General features: G+C 39.8%; 1 protein-coding gene across 14 annotated transcripts in view; it reads right to left on the bottom strand.

The window, feature by feature from the left end:
• TTLL5 (tubulin tyrosine ligase like 5) overlaps positions 1–21,532 on the bottom strand; it is a 293,345-nt gene that overhangs the window by 74,561 nt on the left and 197,252 nt on the right. For all 14 annotated transcript variants that reach the window (XM_007987329.3, XM_037984298.2, XM_037984299.2 and 11 more), the window contains one exon: positions 18,572–18,767. In XM_007987329.3, the coding sequence (XP_007985520.2) occupies positions 18,572–18,767 (196 nt within the window). The remainder of the gene's footprint in view (positions 1–18,571; positions 18,768–21,532) is intronic.

Raw genomic sequence — 21,532 nt, 5'->3', positions numbered from 1 at the left:
CAAAAAAAAAAAAAAAAAAGGAAAAAAACGATCGATGGACATCACCTTCACAACCCATTTACTTTATTAACTAGTCTGTAATCCTGTCAAGGGGCAAAAAGAAAAGGAAAACTGTTATTTTTTTTTTTTTAAAGGAAAAACTTCTCTAATGTTGCCAGTGCAGCTCTAGATTCACAGAAGGGGAATATTTTGAAGCAGAGAGTTGAAATGGTCTTGTTGAAAGTACACTGGGCTAGGAATCAGGGCACCTGGGACACTAACTGTTGGCCCACATGCGTGAATTAGAAAAGCATTTGCTCTCTCTCATTGCAGTTTCCATAATTGTTAAATTCAACATGTTTTTAAATAATGTCTCTTTCGAGGTGTGAAGTACCAGAAATAGAGCACAGAATAAAACTGTCTTGCAGCTTAACTTGATTCCTGCCCACTTCAAAACTCTGAGCTCCTCTAGAAAGTTTGCAGGCAGGAGGCAAGGGGAGGAGTCAGCATGGCTAGGGCATGGTGAACAAATACAGAAAGATGAGGCTGCCACAGGAACCACGAGCCAGGCCTGGTTATAATCTTTAGGGCTAGTTTAGAATTCTAGCCTAGAAACACTTTGTTGACCTAAAGATTAACATAAGATTTTACATCTGAAAGCACTTTCAAAGTAAAATTACTATACAAATGTTTGTTATATGAATACAATCGACACAAGGATATTTTTGCTCAGAGGGTAAGCCTATAAATAAATAAAGACCTAAATATCACCATCTAAACATCACAAATGCCAACATATATAATTAGGATGTAAAAGTATACTTCCTTCAAGTAGACGCTTAAAAAGTTTTTATAACTTATCTCATTAAAAATAGTCTTTTGGCGTCTCAATTTTTACTGGTCTTTCAATACTGCTTTCAACATGCGTTCTAAAAACCTTAAATGAGAAATAATATTAAGAGAAAAATAACATCATTGACAAAATACCTAGTAATTTTTATTAAAGAAATTTCTGGCAATTGATTTCCATTTTGTACATACAACATGTAAAGGACTCATGGCGAGGCATGATAAAATAATATGAGATGCTCTTAGGAAATATTCATCTTCTAGACAGAGTTTGCTAGTATTATTTTTGCCCTTTATGAATTTTATTTTTTCAGATTTAAAAGATGAACTGGGTACCTTTAGTAAAATGTTAACCAACTCTTCTATACGCATGACTTAAAATGTCTCATTTTCAGGAAATGTGTCAAAGGTCCCAGGCTAAGTAGATATGAGAGGGGGGTCCAGGGGTCTTGTGTGGAGTAAATGTGTTTGATTGAAATGTTTGACAAAGAACAAAGAGATTTCAGAGTGAAAGGGTCTGACCATTTTCAATCGGACCAATCTGACTGAGATGTCCCCAACCTGTGTAAACCACCTGAGAGAGAAACTGAAGAGCTACAATTTTTCTCCATCTCTGATCCACAGAAGAGCAATAAAGACAAAGCCAGGTGCGGTGGCTCATGCCTGTAATCCTAACACTTTGGGAGGCTGAGACATGTGGATCACTTGATCTCAGGAGTTCGAGACCAGCCTGGGCAACATGGCAAAACCCCGTCTTTACAAAAAATACAAAAATTAGCTACACGTGGTGGTGCACGCCTGTAGTCCCAGCAACTCAAGAGGCTGAGGTGGGAGAATCCTTTGAGCCAGGGAGGTGGAGGTTGCAATGGGTGAAGCACCACTGCACTCCAGCCTTGGTGACAAAGCGAGACCCTGTCTCAAAAAAGTGGGGGGGCGGGGAGAAGAACAAAGACAGATCCAAGGCCGCAGGCAAAGCCAGGAGGGAAGCACTGTTGAGCGTGTACACATGGGGAGGTTTCCAGATGGTCCAAGAGAATCAAGGAGCCCTGACCCTGCTCATGGAGTCCTCCTCAGGACAAGCACCCAGAGCTTCTGGCAGGAGGCAGCCTTCTGGGACAGGGTCTACAACAAACCCTTTCTTTGCAGTTCCTGTTTTCATATTTGAGGGCCTTAAAATCTGTGTGAGAAACTCAACTGGAAGTAAAGAGGGACACAGGAACAGGTTGCCCCAGGCTTCTATGTTCACCACTACATCCTAATAATTGAGGTTAGGTGTAAGGAGTGTTTGAAAAGTGCCTCATTCAAGATGGGAAGACCAAAAATCAGAGTGAGGGCTGAAGAGTTCTACATTGAGCCATCCATAAAGACATTCCCTGGGTGAGTAGTATAGGAGGGGAAAAAAATATTGTTAGTTAAGAGCTCTTGGAAATCAAAATATTCTTTATTAAATTATATATTTAATGTTGTAAGGGAACTGCCATTGAATAGAACATCTATTCAATAAATGTTGTCATGGTGACAACTATATTTTTTCAAATTCATCATTTTCCCCCCCAAATCTGGAACACGTAAATACAAATGAAATGATGAGTGAAAATAGCAGGTTCAGAACAGTTTTAGTGAGCTCCTATTTTTTTAAAAAAGAATACATACACACCATATCTATCTCTCTATCTATCTATATGTACACACACACTCTCCTAGTATCTGCACAAAACAATTCAAGAAGGATACACAAAAAAACTGGTAGCCTTCAGGGAGAATTGGTTAGCTAGGGGTCCAGGCAGGAGGGAGACTAACTTTTTACTGTATATCATTTGTATCTTTTGAATTTTATACTATGTGCATATAGTTATTTATTACAAAAATAAACTGTTCAAAAGACAAAAGAAGTAATTCCAATAACATTTAAGGAGGTAATAAATTATCTGTAACTACAAATCAAGATACCCAAGTGACGCCCAAGTTTTAACCAGCTGGATATAGGATTCCTACTGGATTGGGCTAAAGAAGGAATTAACTGTTCAGCACTGGCTACAAAAGCAGATTAGGTCATCAGTGAAAGGCAGAGAGACTCAGAGTAAATGGAAAAGACATAGCTTGTGGTCAAATGTACCTCAGCTCAAATGTAAGCCTTGTCACCTAAAAGTGGGTGATCTTTTCAAGTTAACTTCTCAGCTTCAGCTTTCTCATAAGCAGTTAAAATTACTTCACCTTTAGAAGATGAGGAGCTTCATTAAAAAAAAAATTACTTCACTAGATTTTTGGAAGTCAAATGAAGATCATGTAGGTAACCTTAGCCTAGGCATTCAATAAGAATTTCTTGAAATAAAGCAAAGACCTAGGCACACAGCAGGCACTCAACAAATGTTCCATTCCTTCCCAAACTTTCACCTACCTCAGTTCTACTGAGAAACTAAAGGATGGAATGATGGGGAAGTCCACCTATCAGTAATCCTTCATGAATGGTAGTTGCTTATGCATTTCTTCAACATATTTTTCCAGACTTATGACACTCACTAGTTGTGAAAGCAAATTCTTAAAACGAAAACATATGTTTAGGCTCCCCAGATCATATTTACTCAATTCTCTCCGGCAGAAATAATCTTTTCCTCTTCTGAATGCTTAGAAAAATGTATTTATATGACTCATCACAGTACATTCGACCGTGTATTATAGCCATTTACGTGTGTACTTTTTTACCCTTTTGGGTGATTCACACTGGAAATGGCTGAATTTATATATGATTAATTTTAGTTTCCCCTACAGTGACTAGTACAAAGATGCTTAATAAATGGAAAAAAAAAAAAAAAAACCCAACCCCAACTATTCATCCTTGTTTAGCAAAAACTAAATTCTTACACAACAAAATAGGTAAATGTGTATTTAAATCCAGATGTAATCTTGTAAAAGGACCATTTTCTGGACTTCGAACAGTGTCTAGGGTGTTGTTTGTGTCCATCTCATATTCAACCACAAAATATGTTAGCTCTTCTGCAGATCTCCAACAAAAATAACTTCACACCTTCCTAAATGCAGAATTTGTGGTAGGACCTTAGATACTGATGTTTTATATAAGACTAGTTTTCACTTCAAACAATAAAATAAAATGATTTAGAAGAACTTACTGCCTAGGAAACTGCCACTTGCCTGGATACAACTGCTTCTTCCTTTCTTAATATTACTACTCTGATTTTGTTTGGGTCGTAATGTTTGCCCAGCTGAAGAAACATATTTCTAAATCTCTCTTTTACCTAGGGATGTAAACATGATCTATGTTCTGGACAATGAGATGGAAACAGAAGTTTCTGGTTTTGGGGAAACAGAAGTGTTTGGGAAAGCTCTTTAAAGGGTGGACTCAGCTGGTGCACATCTTGTGTCCTTCCATGTTCCCCGTTCTTCCCACCTAGAACACGGATATCTAGCAAGAGGTGGACAGGCATAGGGTGAAAGTTACTTGCTAAGGATTGCAGAGAATAAAGACAGAAGGAGCATGGGTTTCTGATGGCACCATGAAGTCTGCAAGAGCCTATTTCTAGATTTCTAACTATGTGGGAAAAAAGCCCCTCTAACTTAATTAAACTACTGGTGGGAGAGAGGGTTCTGTTACAAGCAGTCAAACGGAATCTTAACTGATACTAGAAATAATTCTCAATCTACCACAGATTCAAGCTTGCCTAAGCCTCAATACAACAAACATGTACTGCATCTCAGAAGGCAGATACTCTTTCCAAATGCAGTAAAAGGCCTCTAGGTTGTGACTTGTGGTTTGGTGATTATACTGTAATACACTGAACGGATAATGAAATGATTATAATTGCATACCATCTGAAACTCCAAAGAGTCGGTAATGTAGACAAGTCCCCAGGTGTTTCACCAAAGCCAGGGCTAAGTGGGATGGGATTAAAGCAATCAAAGCTGGTAAGAAGAAACCCAGGAACACACTCAGGCAATGTTAAAAGCAGATATATAAATGGTTGTGTGTAAACTAGCGGCAGAAATCAGCCTCTCCAGCACCCCGAGAGCCCTGTACTGGCCCCAATCCTACAGCCCCACCAATGAATTGCTCCATCATGTGAATTGTTCTGTCCTGATATTCATTCACAAAAGGGCAGAAGAATTATATGAAGTTCTCTCTAATAATTTGTAAGAAACATGAGGTTTCGATACACAATATTAACAACACAGGCATAGGAGCTGCACCATCATTAGTCAATGTCCTGGGAACGAGAAAGCTGTGTAAGCACTGGCCTCCACTCAAGACCTAGTCAACATACACTCAGCATATACATGACTCTTGCTTCTTTGCTGGGTGTGGGAAACAGCCATGCTACAGCAAGAAGACTCAGAGAAAAACCACAGTTTGAGGGTTGGCTTGGCCCCAGGCAAAAGACTGGAAAGGCCCTCCTTCTCCCACAACAGAAGGGTGCTCATGGGTGGGAAGGGAAAATTCTGATGGACAGAACACAGACTGCAACTTGGAAGGTTCCGGGGAAGCAAGATCTGGGCTCTCTTACTAGAAAGATAATAGTGTTTAGAGATTAAATTCTGGGAGGATTTTTTTTTTTAATTCCTTCCAGAAAAACACTCCTTTTAGCCTTCACTCAGGCTTCTTGGTGATAGAGCAGAGCTGGATGCCTCTTCGTAGTGAAATAATTCTGTAAATTCATTTTTTTGAGAATGAAGGGGGATAAAGTAGGCAAATGCTACTCTCTATTTGCGTAGGTTAATGTCTCTTTGTGACCCTTTTACTCTAATTTCAGAAGCAAACATTTCTATGCAGTATTCTCCCCACGGAAGATTGTGTCCCAATTTGGATAAAATTTCCATGACATATACAAAGACACTTATTGTCTGTTTCTCTCTGGAAGATAAACTATTGAGATGGTACATTTTCTTGAGCATGTAAGTTACTAATCACTCACCTTCCTACAATCAGGCCAAGACTGTTCAGAGCAAAGAACACATCCCGACTTTTATGCAACCCTGTGATGCTGTAAAAACCTTGGGGCCAAGGTGAGAGTGAGAGTAACTGTTTCTATTTTGGCAAAAGTAAGCTTCCAAAAGGCCTTTGTCTCACACTGTATGGAGTTCTTGGCTGTCTTCCATTCACAATGTTTGTCAGCTGGGACAAGACTGGGGGCTGAGCAAGAGAAACAGTGCAACTTTTCTGGTGCTGTTATAAAGCACTGGGCAGTACTATGACCCCAGTAGGAATGGGGCAGCAATCCAGAAGTTGCTACTCTTCATATAGAGAGACCAAGCACACAAATACCTGAGACAGGACATGGAACTGTCAAAGACGTCGAAAGCCTTCCGACATAGCCTCTCATTTCTAAAACCAATTACGAAGCTCCTCCTCCTTTAGTGAGTAGGAAAGGGGGTTCTTACTACCTCAAATGACCTACTCTTAAGGATAGAAAGACAGATGCTTACCTGGACAGAAAAATTTCGAAACTATTATTCACTAACCAACTGAGATCAGTGTGATTCTTCAGAGAGTCCCTAAACTAACTGTACTTGCCAATATTTAAGAAACAATGAAGATAATTACAACTAGATATTCAAATATACTCAAAACTGAGCTTGAACTGGTGTGTGACATGACCAGCATAGTGTAGCTATGACACAGCTGGCTAAGACTAGGGCTGCAGTTCATGACCACAAAAGCCAGTGAAACCAAATTGCCCTAAGACATCACATGGGTGACCTTCCCTCATTAGCAGCCACACCTTCATCTAGCCGCAAAACCAGTCAGACACTGATTGATGTTCTGATGCAAATTCAGACTCAGATGACCATAGATTCTGCTTTGCTTTACATTTCTTTCGTATCTCCTTCAATGCCCAGCACTGTTTGGCCACACACACATACATACAAAGGCTGGCAGACTGACATTTTTCTTTTTGAAACAAATTTCTTTAATAAATGTTCATTAGAAGTGTTAAAAATGATTTATAATTCTGCTCTCAGAGGTAACCTGTTAACACTTAGATGTTTTTCTATGTATATACGAACATATTTTCTATGTGTATGTATGTTTTTCTGTGTGCTGACAAAAAATGGAATTATATGACACCTGATGTTTTGGAGTCTATTTTTATTTCATTCAAATACCTATTCTGAGCATTTTTCCCTAACTATAAAGGTAGACCTAGACTGCTGCTTTTAATGGCATTTTTCCTACCATGGTTTATTATATTTAACCAATCATCAATGCCATAAATTGACACACTGAGGTACATCTATATTTGAAGCTATGGAAATATGTAAATATGTTCACAATGATTCTTCTTTTTTTTTTTGAGATGGAGTCTCACTCTGTCACCAGGCTGGAGTGCAATGGCGTGATCTCGGCTCACTGCAACCTCCAACTCCCCAGTTCAAGCAATTCTCCTGCCTCAGCCTCCCAAGTAGCTGGGATTACAGGCATGCGCCACCATGCCCAGCTAATTTTTGTATTTTTTTTTAGTAGAGACGGGGTTTCACCGTGTTGGCCAGGATGGTCTCAAACTCCTGACTTTGTGATCCGTCCGCCCTTGGCCTCCCAAAGTGCTGGGATTACAGGCGTGAGCCACCACACTTGGCCCACAATAGATTTTTGAGTTAAAAAAAAAAAAATAGGCCGGGCGCGGTGGCTCACGCCTGTAATCCCAGCACTTTGGGAGGCTGAGGCAGGTGGATCACGAGGTCAGAAGATCAAGACCATTCTGGCTAACACAGTGAAACCCTGTTTCTACTAAAAATACAAAAAATTAGCCGGGCGTTGTGGTGGGCACCTGTAGTCCCGGTTACTTGGGAGGCTGAGGCAGGAGAATGGTGTGAACCCGGGAGGCGGAGCTTTCAATGAGCCGAGATAGCGCCACTTACACTCCAGCCTGGGTGACAGAGTAAGACTCTGTCTCCAAAAAAAAAAAAAAAAAAAATTTGCCCCCCCATATCTTTTTATTTTTTTCTCTTTTTCTCCACAAATAGAAAAGCACCCCCAAAATCTTATACTTCCATTTTGAAACACCATGTGTATGTGTGCACGCACACACACACAGGCATATACACACACAATCAGGTTGTTACCAATTTATTTTGCTTTTTAAGAATAGTGTTGTGATAAACATCATGTTAGCTATACCTTTTCACATATGCTAGATCATTTCCTTAAAATAATTTCCTTAAAGTAAAATAGCTAGATCAGAAATCTTTTTATTCTTCTGTTTCAAAACTTTTTCATATATATTCCCAAATTGCTCTCAGGCAAGGTTGTACCAATTTATATTTCATCAGTATGTTTGAAAGGAATGAATTTACTTATCATTCCTTTGATTACTATGAGAAAAACAGCTTGCACCTGATGAAAAGCTAGCTCACAATTGATGCTAATGCTGTTTCTTGTCCTTTTTACGTTTGTAAGATATTTATGCCTTTGGACAAACATGTCAATAATCTACACAGATATTATTCTAAAGAATAACCATTTAGGCCAGGCGTGGTGGCCCACACCTGTAATCCCAACACTTTGGGAGGCTGAAGCGGGTGGATCACGAGGTCAGGAGATCGAGACCATCCTGGCTAACACAGTGAAACCCCGTCTCAGTATACTAAGTAATACAAAAAAATAGCTGGGCGTGGTGGCGCGCACCTGTAGTCCCAACTACTCAGGAGGCTGAGGCAGGAGAATGGTGTGAACTCGGGAGGCAGAGCTTGCAGTGAGCCCAGATCGAGCCACTGCACTCCAGCCTGGGCAACACAGTGAGACTCCGTCTTAAACAACAACAAAAAATTTAATCCTAGTATTAATCATTCTTTTTATTCTTTCTTCTCATAGCTCTCTCTAGTAATTCTGAACAAATTAATTTGCATACCATATTTAATTGTTCAAGTATTAGTTTTAAAAATGTAGCTAATTAATACTTAATGAGCCTTGAGCTTCTCCTAAGACACTTTCTTTGATATCATTTTAATTAATTTCTGTTTCTGGCATGGGAGGTTTAAGTAAAATCCCCAAGTTGAAATCATAATGCTATGTATATTTACAGTTAAAAATAATACATAAGAGATATTTGCGTATCCATGTTCATTGATGTATTATTCACAATAGCCAAGATGTAAATAACCTAATCACAAAATCATTCCACTTAGCATGAGGTAGTGAAACTCACAGAAAGTAGAATGGTGATTGTCAGAGGCTGGATGGGAAAGAGGAAAATAGGGAGTTGTTCAACGAGTACGGTTTCAGTCATGCGACATGAAAAAGTTCTAGAGATCTGTGGTACAGTATGCATACAGTTAACAATACTGTACTGTATACATAAAAATTGTTAAGAGGGTACATTTATATGTTTTCTACCTAAATGAAAAAAAAAAAGGTGATACACAATTATAAGAACAACAAACTTTTGACTTTTTTTTTTTTGAGATGGAGTTTTGCCCTTGTTGTGCAGGCTGGAGTGCAATGGCCGCCATCTTGGCTCACCGCAACCTCCGCCTCCCGTGTTCAAGTGATTCTCCTGCCTTAGCCTTCTGAGTAGCTGGGATTACAGGCATGCACCACCATGCCTGGCTAATTTTTTGTATTTTTAGTAGAGACGGGGTTTCTCCATGTTGGTCAGGCTAGTCTTGAACTCCCAACCTCAGGTGATTTGCCCGTCTCAGCCTCCCAAAGTGCTGGGATTGCAAGTGTGAGCCACCACACTGGCCTTTTATTGGCCTTTTATTGGCCTTTTACCATGGGTCTGGCATTGCTTTAAGTGCTTTATCTTATCTCATTTATCCCTCCCAATCATATGACCTGTGTCTCCTCATCATCACCATTTACAGAAGAAGAAAGAAACCAAGGCACAAAACATGTTAGGATATTTGTTCATAATTGAAGAGGTACTGAGTAGTAAGCTGGGATTCAAACCCATGGAGTATGATTTAAGAACCCTGCTATACTATGCTGCCTTTCTTATTTATGTTATACTGATTCCCTTTTAAAGCAAACATATCTAAAGCAAATTTATTTAAATCACATCTCTTTTCTAAAGAAACCTAGCAATGTGTCCAGTTTCCACCAGATGTATATAAAGGACAAATTTCATTCACCTTGCTCCAAGATCATTCTCTTTCTTGAGGAGGAAAGGAAAGGCTGAAAAAATATGACTGTCTGTAAACAAATGTTTGCCACTTATTGTTAAAGTGGAAGTGTGAGTATGCAGAAAGACAACCTCAAAGGATCAGCCATGACCCCAGATAGAAAGCTCAACTGGCTAAAGATAGATAGTTCTGCTTCATTTTCAATTGTGTGTTTTATCTTTCATTTGTTAGTACTTATAATAAATTATTTGTATATCAGGGCCTCATTTTCCTAATGTGTCTGTATCTTACGTGTCCTGATTACTAAAATGAAATAATTAGTCAAAGGCAATCTCTAAGTTTCCTTTACAACTTTGAGGTTATAAACATCTAACTTGTCTCTGTCTTCAAATGTAAAATTTGTTTTGTTTGGCCCAGGATCTCACATGGTTGGTCTACTGTGCATATCTTGCACAGACCTTACTGTCATGTATTCATTAAGTACTTTTCCCCTGGCTGCCACCATTTCAGATGGATGGATTGAAGTCTTTCATCATCTCACACAAAGTTACTGCTGAGAGTCCCTCATATACCTACAGACAAACAGAAACCAACCACAGGCCAAGGAGTGAGGGAAGAGAACGAAACTGGTCACCAGACAGCTGCAGCAAATTCACAGGATCACACTGCACAACAAACAAGATGAATCCTGAGCGGTTAATATGTGAACAGTTGCCTCTTCATACCCACAACCAAGCAGAGTTCTGAATCTTAATTGACTACACCGACCCTTTTTTTTTTTTAAAGATTTGTGTATACAAGAGTATATAGCAGTGCAGCAGCAAAAATGCTGGAATGCCTTAACTGACTGGTAAATGTGTAAACGAAAAAGAAAATGAAGAGTCAATTCTGTCGTGGGGGAGGACGGTAGAGTGGAAAGGGGCTTTGGAAGTCCTCTAACCTGGTATGAATATTATCTCCACAATTAGGCAGCTGTGTGATCTTGGCTAAGTTACTCAAACTCTTTGAACATGGATTTCCTCATCAGTGGAATGGAGATAAGACTACATCTGGTGCACAGGAAGCATTCACTGTATGTTCTTTTTTCTCTAAGATTCCAGAAGAATATTCCCCTAGCAGCAGCTTAGAAAGCAACATGATGATAACCAGGGGACTTATGTTACTATCAGTAATAACTTAACACAATGAACGAAAGTCAGTATTGAATAATACACTAAGATCAGACTTATATGGTATTGAAAAAGCAAGCATAGGCCGGAGGTGGTGGCTCATGCCTGTAATCCCAGCACTTTGGGAGGATGACGAGGGCGGATCACGAGGTCGAGACCATCCTGGCTAACACGGTGAGACCTCGTCTCTACTAAAAATACAAAAAATTAGCCGGGCATGGTGGCGGGCACCTGTACTCCCAGCTACTGGGGAGGCTGAGGCAGGAGAATGGCATGAACTGGGGAGGCAGAGCTTGCAGTGAGCAGAGATCACGCTACTGCACTCCAGTCTGGGCGACAGAGCAAGACTCTGTCTCAAAAAAAAAAAAAAAAAAAAAGAAAGAAAAAGAAAAAGCAAGCATAATATGAATTAAGCGTTTAACATGTCATCTGTGGTGGTCACATTTGTAGACACCTGTCACATTTCCTGGTGGTCTTCTGAAAAACACCCATCATAGAAATAAAATTAAAATAGTATTACTAGTAACAGTGTTGAAAGGACAAAATAATAATTAGAAAACTCATTCCTATATTATTAATAACACAGAATTAATAACAACCCAGACAAGTGCTCCTAATATCCAAACCTCTAGAACAAATGTCAGGATACTGACATGGGTTGTTAGGTACTAATCCTATTACTTAATAAAAGTACAAGGGAGGATAAAGTATGGGCATTTCCAAGATTATTAAGCCCAAGAACATCTTAGTAAGATATTTCTTTCATTAAGAATTGAGGTAATTGGGATAACATCTAGGCCTAAGTTCAGGAAAACTTTTCTTTTGAGATGGTGCTTATGAATAGTAGGAGACTAGTGAAGACACCTGAGAAGAACTTTTCAAACATAGTTTCATAGAAGTCAATAAATACTTGTTGGCTAGGTATGGTGGCTCATGCCTGTAATTCCAGCACTTTGGGAGGCTTAGATGGGTGGATCACAAGGTCAAGAGTTCAAGACTAGCCTGGCCACTATGGTGAAAACCCCATCTCTACTAAAAATACAAAAATTACCCTGGTGTGGTGGCGTTTGCCTGTAGTCCCAGCTACTCAGGAGGCTGAGGCAGGAGAATAGCTTGAACCTGGGAGGCAGAGGCTGCAGTGAGCCAAGATTGCGCCATTGTACTCCAGCCTGCGCAACAGAGTGAGACTCCGTCTCAAAAACAAAACAAAACAAAACAAAACAAAAAAACTTGTTGAATATATAAATTGCAAGTTAAAATTTATGTAATAGTACGTATAGTTGCTGTTTATTGAATGCCTTATTAGTAGGAGGCAGCATATAGCATCACAGCCAGGAGCTTGGATGCTGCAGGCTGACAGACCTGGGTTTAAATCCCAGTTCTACCAGTTATTATGTGACATTGAGAAAGTTACATAAATGATACTATGCTTTTTCATCTGTGAAATGAGGCTAATAAGAGGGCAGCTTTTGTAAAGATCCACTGAGATAATAAAAAAAAAAACGGCCACTTTGGTGCTTGACATATGGGAATATCAATATCACATCCTGAGAACTACAATCGTGATAACACACAGGTATATATCATCATCTCCAAATTAGAGATAAGGAAAATGAGGTTCTAAAAGTTTGAATAACCTGAGTCATGGACTAGATAGGGCCAAGACTTAAGCTGTGGGTTATCTGACTCCAAAGCCTGTCAAGAGTGGCCTATTTCCAAAACAACTGAATGCAGTATTATTTCACGTATTTTCTATGTATTTTCATTAAATAAGAATGAAAGAGTTTGGCTTGGCAAAACCTACTAAATCAAGTGGTCCTAGGAAAATCAATAATAACTAAAAGCTAGACACTAAGTATGAGTTCCTGCTAAAAGTCAAGTGGAAAAATAAAATAGAACAAAAGAACCAACCAACCAAACAAAAAAACAAAGAAGCAATAGGTTATGACATTAAGTTCTGGAGTCAATATGCTCCGGAACTTACCCACACACACACACACACACACACACACACACACACACCCCTCCCCTCTCATGCCCCCAGTCCAATCTTCCTCTCTGATACACTATTATAAAGATGTATCAAGACACCTCCTGCATGGCTAGACTGGTCGCCTGCTCTTTGTGCCACACTGAGGAGCTAGCATGTTGTTGCCAGCTGCTTGGAAAAAGACAGAGTGCCTGCTGAATTTCTCTTTCTTTCCCCTCCTCCACAACACAAACACACAGCAGCTGAAGGCTTGGTGAAACAGAATTCATTCCTGCAGGAGGAGGCAGAATTTTTTTAGACAGATGCAATGAACTTTTAAGAGCAAAATAACAAGACACGGTTCGGTTTACATGGGAATCCTTTCCACACCTGTGGGATTGCACATATACACACATAGCATTAGCAAAAAGCTTGTTACACACTGCACTCAAGATGTTACCAGCAAACTGAAAGACCTCTTGATGTGAACACTGAGCTGCTCCCAGTCCTGCCTGTTATAGGAACATTAGTTTCTGCTAGGATTATTGAATCCAGATTAGTTTGGTAAACTTGGGCATGGTGGGAAGCGAGAAGTAAAGAACAGATGGGGCAGAAGGATGAGAGAAACTTAGGATGCACAGTTTTCTCCTACCTTGAGTTATTTACTAATGTTGAAAATTAAGTCTACTAAAAATTGAAGGGGTTTGGAAAAAGACCGGAACCAGTAAAGAATAAAGATGTATTTAAAATCTCTCCTTTCTCCCGTTATTGTTAAAGGAAACTTCGGCAATTCTGTGTTGGCCGTCAAAATGTCCTTAATTTTTCTGTTTTTGGGGCTCCTTTTCACTGTGGATGAGGCAGAGAAGAGAGTGGGAGGGAAGGAAGCAGGGAGTGGGTTGGGAGCAGAAGTTTAACAAAGGATCACTTTAACAGAAACTACTGAGTAATCGCTCTGTCCTGCGCCAAGAATAACATCAGCTCAATGTCTGCAATTAGAATCAGGTCAGTCGGGCCTCACAGCCAGTGCAGCCCTCCTCACAGACCCCAGCATGGAGAGCTACTCATGCTGATGTCACCAGTAGTCACTGTTGCCCAAGAAAGTCCCCGACTCAGCTGAAAGAAAAGTTTTTTTTGCCTTCTCCTTCAGGGGCAGGAAGCCAGCAGAAGGAAGATGGAATTAGACAGAAGACATGCATTGGGCTGTATCAATCTGTAACAGATTTGTTTGACCTGTCCTAACTCTTGAGATTCTGTACTTCCCGCAACTATCCTGAAATTCTTTTTTTTTTTTTTGAGACAGAGTCTCAATCTGTCACCCAGGCTACAGTGCAGTGGCGCGATCTTGGCTCACTGCAACCTCCGCCTCCCGGTTTCAAGTGATTCTCCTGCCTCAGCCTCCTGAGTAGCTGGGATTATAGGCATGTGCTACCATGCCCGGCTAATTTTTGTATTTTTAGTAGAGACGGGGTTTCACCATATTGGTCAGGCTGGTCTCGAACTCCTGACCTCATGATCCACCCGCCTCAGCCTCCCAAAGTGCTGGGATTACAGGCGTGAGCCGCCACGCCTGGCGCTGAAATTCATTTTTAAATGAGTTAACGTGTACAGAGAACCTGGAATAGTGCTTGGAACACAGCAAGTGCTTAAGTGGTGGCCATTATTATTAAAACAAAAAGGGAGAACTCTGCCTATTCATTAGGTTATTCCAAACCTAATGAATCAGAAATGGGATGGAGGAACAATTGTTTTAACAAGCACTTCAAATGGTTCTGTTACTCTAGTCTAGGGGTCTGCACACTAGGACCTACAGGCTGTTGCCTGTTTTTGTGCATAAAGTTTTGTTGAAAGACAGCCACACTCATTCATTTACATATTGTTTATGGCTGTTTTCACTCTACCATGGCAGAGCTGAGTAGTTGCAACAGAGATGCTATAGCCTGCAAGGCCTAAAATATTTACTATCTGGCTATTTACAGAAAAAGTTTGCTGACCTCTGCTCTGACTTAAAACAATGTTTTTCAAACTGCTGGTTTTACCATCAGGGTGTCAAAGCTCAATTTTGTCTTATTTTGTTTATTATGCCTTCTATCATATGGACTGGATCACACCAATTTTCTTATATCTCTGTTCCCGAAAACTTCTGGCACTGGCTCTGGGTGACTTTCCTCTCTCACTCTCATGTCACAGGATCAGTCTTTTGCAGGGGTGGATTAAGTGTATGACAACTGCTAGATTTATGAGTGCAGTGCTATACTGAGATGAAGATCAAAGCTCATTCCCCGTGAATACTGAGAGATGTCCATTTCCAAACTCACATCCTGAATCAGAGTTTAAGCAGAAATTAACACCTTCAATAAGCTGGATAGCTAAGTGTTCTGATTGGAGGGCGAAAAGAATGGAGAACTTCCTATGTATACAATGAGAGAAAGGCTGCATGAACTTTTCCCAGACATTAATAGGAGATTACTATGTTAAAGGTGCTGTTCATAAACATAATATAATATGATATAATATAAATACAAGGCCTCCTTTAACATCCTGTTCCATAAACAGGCCTCTTTTATGGATGAATGTTAGGTAAATCAGATTTCAATTCTACCCACTGCTTTCAAACAGGCAGTTAATCACACCGTTAGTTATACCAAAGGCTCCCTACACTTTAGAAAAAGGAATCCAAAGTGCAAGGAGTTCATTAGAAAAGTACCGTTGCTATCTAAAGGGTAACCCAAGGACAGAAATACAGAATACTGAGAATGTAAACCATGCTTCAATCAACAATTCAGTGACAATTATAACGGTCAGATCCGGCACAGCTAAGCTACAAAGGCATAAAATCTAGTAGGGTTTTGCTTCCACTGTGGAAAGATTCTATGTACCCTCTGAAATAAAGTGCTCTAAGTTTCTATATATTCTTCCTGTTAGAATATTTAATATCTTATTTGTTATTTTATTAGTTACAAACTCGTGAAGCTAATGGAATTTAGTTACTTTAGCTCTCTCCTATAGTCCCAGAAATTTCACCCTTACTTATTTTTCCCTAAATCAGCTGTGGTTTAGAAAAACAGGTTTGGGGTGTGGGGGAGAAGAAATAAAATAATGTTACACACATATATACAATTATGATGAATGATTTTCTGTTTGCTCTCCAGGAGAACGAGAGAACTCCCTTCTTGGGAGTTCTGCCTCCTCCCTAAAACAGATATTCTGACAGATTCTGAAAAACATAATTTCCATATACTTCATAATTCAGTGAAACTAAATCAGTATAATCCTCAGTGAAAAGAAATTCCACACAAGAACAGTAGTACAGTACTCTGAATTTTCAAAGGAATGTGAGTTGCTGGAAGCTAATCAAAAGTATGAGAGGGACTTAAAAATGAAGCAGTTTCTAAAAGTGAAAATCAACAAAACTGCCTCTCCTTCCCCAGTCATCCTCCATTTCAAGGTACTGAAGCATGGTTTAAAGGGTACCAACTGTCCAGATTCATTAGAGCCAGAGATTTTTTTTTTCTAACTTTTATTTTAGGCTCAGGGACACATGTTCAGGTGTGTCATAAAGGTAAATGGAGTGTTGCAGGGGATTGGTGCACAAATTATTTTGTCGCCCAGGTAATGAGCCAAGGACCTGATAAGTAGTTTTTTGATCCTCAGCCTATACAGTGATACTTCCACTATCTAGTATCTGATTAATTTGGCATTCTCAAGTACTCTGAATGACAGGGAGTTTAAAGCTTAAAAAGCTTTAAGAAATTTAAGAACGCAGATTAAACAACAACAACAACGACAACAACAACAATGAAGACACACATTTGTACCTGGAATTGTGAAAATGTAAACTGGCTTAAATGCTTCTGCTATCCCCAAGATTTTCCAAATGAAGAAAATTTTACATGACAGGAAGTGATATAGTGATTACAATGAGATGCTATACTCTTATGCTTTCCAGATTAAGAAATCTTATTTTTCTCCAGTAAAAATGGTCTAAAGAGCCACTTTGCAAATGCCGGCACTTACAATTTCTCAATTATGATGAATTAACATAATGTACAGAGTACTCTACCTCAGGTAAAGATGATCAAGTGATGAACTATGTTGAAATAATAAAATGACATTTTATTATGGGTGGTAGTTGAAAAGATAAGACAGAATATAATAATAATTGTTTTACTTAGAGGAAAAAACCTTTGGGAAATGCTGCTTTAGTCTTTGAGTAAATAATAATTTTGCACAAACTCATGCACACTATGTACTACATTTTTATAAGAAAAAAATGATCAGGAGATCAAACTGATAAAAAGTTATTTCTTCACATAACCAAATGTCAGAAAAGCTTATAGAATCAGTACTAATTCATTCCAATAACTCCACTGTAGAACATAGTAACTATTCTTTTTTTTTTTTTTTTGAGACAGAGTCTCTCTCTGTCGCCCAGGCTGGAGTGCAGTGGTGTGATCTCCACTCACTGCAAGCTCCGCCTCCCGGGTTCACGCCATTCTCCTGCCTCAGCCTCCTGTGTAGCTGGGACTACAGGCTCCCGTCACTGCGCTCTGCTAATTTTTGGATTTTTAGTAGAGATGGGGTTTCACCATGTTAGCCAGAATGGTCTCGATCTCCTGACCTCGTGATCCGCCCGTCTCGGCCTCCCAAAGTGCTGGGATTACAGGCGTGAGCCACCGCACCCGGCCCATAGTAACTATTCTAATGATGATCCTGAGTCACCAAGAAAAATTTAAATCCTGAAGTTTTGGTGAGGTCACCCTTTCTCTACAATTGGGGCCATACTAATATATTAGTGCTATATACTTATATAGCTCCCTCATTCAGGAGTTTCTGGCATTTTATAGACAGTGAGTAGCAAATCAACATCTCCCTACACATAAGTTCCACAACAGTGAGGATTTTTGTGTGTACAGTCACTTATAGCCCCACTGTTTAAACAGTGCCTAGTACACAATAGATACACAGTAAACATTTGTTGAATGAACAGCTATCATTTACAGATGACCTGCATGCTAACATATGTCCATTTTCATTTTCCAGAAGAACTTGCAGCTTATTTATTCCTTGAAAATCTTGTTAGATAATGAGTAATATCACACATGTATGCCAAGTATATCAAGGCAAGAAAGTAGAACACTTAGAAATAAAGATGCTTAAAATGCTAGCTTTCAGGTATCTTAGAATCAGACCCCATGGGAGGTTACTAAATTAAGATCACACAATAGATAGGGTAAACACCACAATAGAGATTTTTGTATAGGAGCAGTCAAATGGAAAACAAAACAAAACAAAACAAAACAAAAAAACACATGTCAAACACTGGTTAAGCATCACTTTCAGGCAAAGCCAGTGTTATGGCTCCAGAACATTTTTTCTCCAAGGGTAGACTCCCCATGAGCTGTCCACGCCAGGGTGGCACAGGGTTGGAAAACTAATCCTACATTTCTCATTCATTCACTTTTTTTTTTTTTTTTTTTTTCTTAACCAACAGCAGGAAGATAGTAACACATGGAAAAGACTTATCTTGAATTACCTGGTGCCGGGCTCGACTCTGGTCCAGGAGCTGCCGGGACTGAAGTTTTTGTTGTTCAAGTTGCTGCAGGGCAAAATGGAGCTGATAGCTGCCTGCTGTGGGGTGATACTTGTGCTGGGGGACCACCCCGGTAGCCTTGCTGTACACGTTGTTTTCTACCTCTCCTTCCCAGGCAAACCCACCTGTCTGGAGGCTCCTGAAGAGAAAAGCAAGCAGGTTTCTTAGAGTGAGTGGTTGTATGAACAATCTAGAGGAAAGGAGAGAAATGTCTCGGGTATTTTTCCTGTATGGAACCAAGCACAGTTTGGAATTACAAATCTACTTGTGTGATATTATCTGACTCCCCCACTAAACCGTAGCTCCATGATAACAAGGACAGGGTCCTTGTTTTGCACTCTGTTCTTTTCCCAGCACGTATCATAAGGCCTGGCACATGGTCAATGTACAATAAATATGTGCTGGATGTAAAACAACTGCAATAGCAATTTCATTCCCCTGTGATTGCCAGAAGACCTATGAGAAGAGTCCAGAGAGCTTCCAATGCAGGATGGGGGGCTAACGTAAGGCAGGAACAGACGCATGATCATCTTCTCTAATGTCAACTTCAAAAGGAAAAGGGTTCATCGCACAGAATTCTTGCTTTTTCTCAATCACGCATCAGTTAAATATCTAAATATTTTTTAGAAGCTGTTTATATTTGAGCTTATGTCCCTATCACTGGGTAACATAAATGGTGTGGGAAGACACTTTTTTCATTATTCCAAATTTACCTCATATGGTCCCCACTGAGGCTGACAATCTGTACACCTGAGGAAGGCAAAGGCCACAACAACAATCAGTACCTATGCTATATTATAGTGTTTGTTAAATACTTTGACTATCTTCCTTGCCCAAATTATTTATTTATTTAGAGACAGGGTCTCAATCTGTAGCCCAGGATGGAGTGCAGTGGTGAAATCACAGCTCACTACAGCCTCAACCTCCGCATGCTCAGGTGATCCTCCCACCTCAGCCTCCTGAGAAGCTGGGATTCTAGGTGCATGCCACCATGCCTGGCTAATTTTTGTATTTTTTTGTAGAGATGGGGGGTTTCACTACATTGCCCTGACTAGTCTCGAACTCCTGGGCTCAAGCGATCTGCCCACCTCAGCCTCCCAAAGTGCTTGGATTGCAGGTGTGAGCCACTGCACCCAGCCCCAAATTCTAGATTCTGGTGACCATGTCTGTGTAGTTCCTAGCAGAAGTCTTTACAACTATAGCCTCCTACATTTCCCCTCTCAGATCATTTTTCCCAGTAGAAAAGACCCCATTCATACTACTTCATTCCCATTTGGCTGGCTATTATTAAAACAAAACACCTGAAGACAACAAGGGCTGCTGAGGATGTGGAAAAACTGGAAGCCTTGTGCAATGCTGGTGGGAAAGTAAAATGGTACAGCTACTGTGGAAAACACTTTAGGGGTTCCTCAAAAAGTGAAACCCAAAACAACCAGATGATCCAGCAATTTTTCTTGTAGATATATACAGAAAAGAATTGAAATCAAAACTAATAACCGTACACCAATGTTCATGGCAGCATTGTGCAAAATAGCCAAAAGGTGAAAACAACCCAAATGTCCATCAACAGATGAACCTACATACAATATTACTCAGGCTTAAAGAGTAAGGAAATTCTGCCATATGCTGCAGCACATGTACAGAACCTTGAAGATACGATGCTAAGTGAAATGAGTCAGTCACAAAAGAACAAATATTATATGATGCCACTTATGTGAGGTACCTAGAATAGGTACCTTTTAGAGACAGAAAGTAGAATGGTGATTATCAAGGGCTAAGGAATTAGGGAATAGGAAGTCATTTTTCAGTGAGTACAGAGCTTCAGTCTGGGATGATGACAAAGTTCTGGAGACAGATGGTGGCTAATAGTTGCAAAACAGTATAAATGTACCAAATGCTGAATTGTACACTTAAAAATGGTTAAAATGGTAAATTTTATGGTAAATATATTTTAGTATGATTTTCTAAAAGTCTCATTTCTTTTGAGGACAGTCTTATCTGTCAGTCCTTCCATCTCCTTAACACTTTAGGTTATTCTTCTTGGGACTGTCTTTAATTACACTGTATTTCTTTTCCTTTTTAGGTACAGTGACAAGAAAATTGTACATAGAAGAAATATAAGACTTTCATAATGAAGAACCTTGCTCCAAACCCTGGTTAAGGGGGCTTAGAAAAAAGAAAGGCTGCCTAAATTGAAAGAAGTATTCATAGTGATTGAAATCAGTGTTATTCTTTCCTTTGTCATTAAAGTCATTTCAATGACAGAGGTGTAGCAACCCTGGGGTGAGGCTACACAGACCTTCCTGAGTCCTGGCCTAAAAGCCACGTGGGGTTATTTATAGCCTGGGTCCTGATGACTCAACAGAGCACTGTGGGAGGGAGCAAAGTGAAATGTTTGCCAAGCTCAGAAGTCCATGCTCCTCTGTTGCCTGTGTCCTCCCTCACAACCTGGTCTTTTCAGGCCTCTGCTTTGGTTTCCCAACTCTCTTAGAGAGATTTCCAAATCTCTCGTTAAGGGTAAGTCTGTGAACGGTATTCTGAAGCCCGTGGATGAAAGGCTTTCTATCCCATAGTCTCACCTCTGATATGTCACATCCCTTACTCATCTCCTCCCACAGTTTGGCTCCCACAGTTCAGTTGCTCAACTGTATACCATCTACTAATCTTCTTGGGGAACACGCCAAAAAGCTCAGAGCTTATCTATTACGTTTTTTGAGTGTGACATTTGATCTTCAGTGATCCTTCTTGAAGTGCCTCTGTGTGCATGTTATCAGACAGTTAAAAGGGCATGATCTTTCCCAAGAGACTTCTAGAGGTATGGAGGAATATGGTGAGCACTGATCAAATATAAATAAATACTTCAATACATTAATGAAATGTTAACATTATTCACAAAGCAGGGTG

Source organism: Chlorocebus sabaeus, chromosome 24 (assembly GCF_047675955.1).
Source record: "Chlorocebus sabaeus isolate Y175 chromosome 24, mChlSab1.0.hap1, whole genome shotgun sequence".
Taxonomy (NCBI): Eukaryota; Metazoa; Chordata; class Mammalia; order Primates; family Cercopithecidae; genus Chlorocebus; species Chlorocebus sabaeus.
The sequence above is the reverse complement of the archived record's forward strand: the minus strand, read 5'-3'. Positions and strand labels throughout refer to the sequence as shown.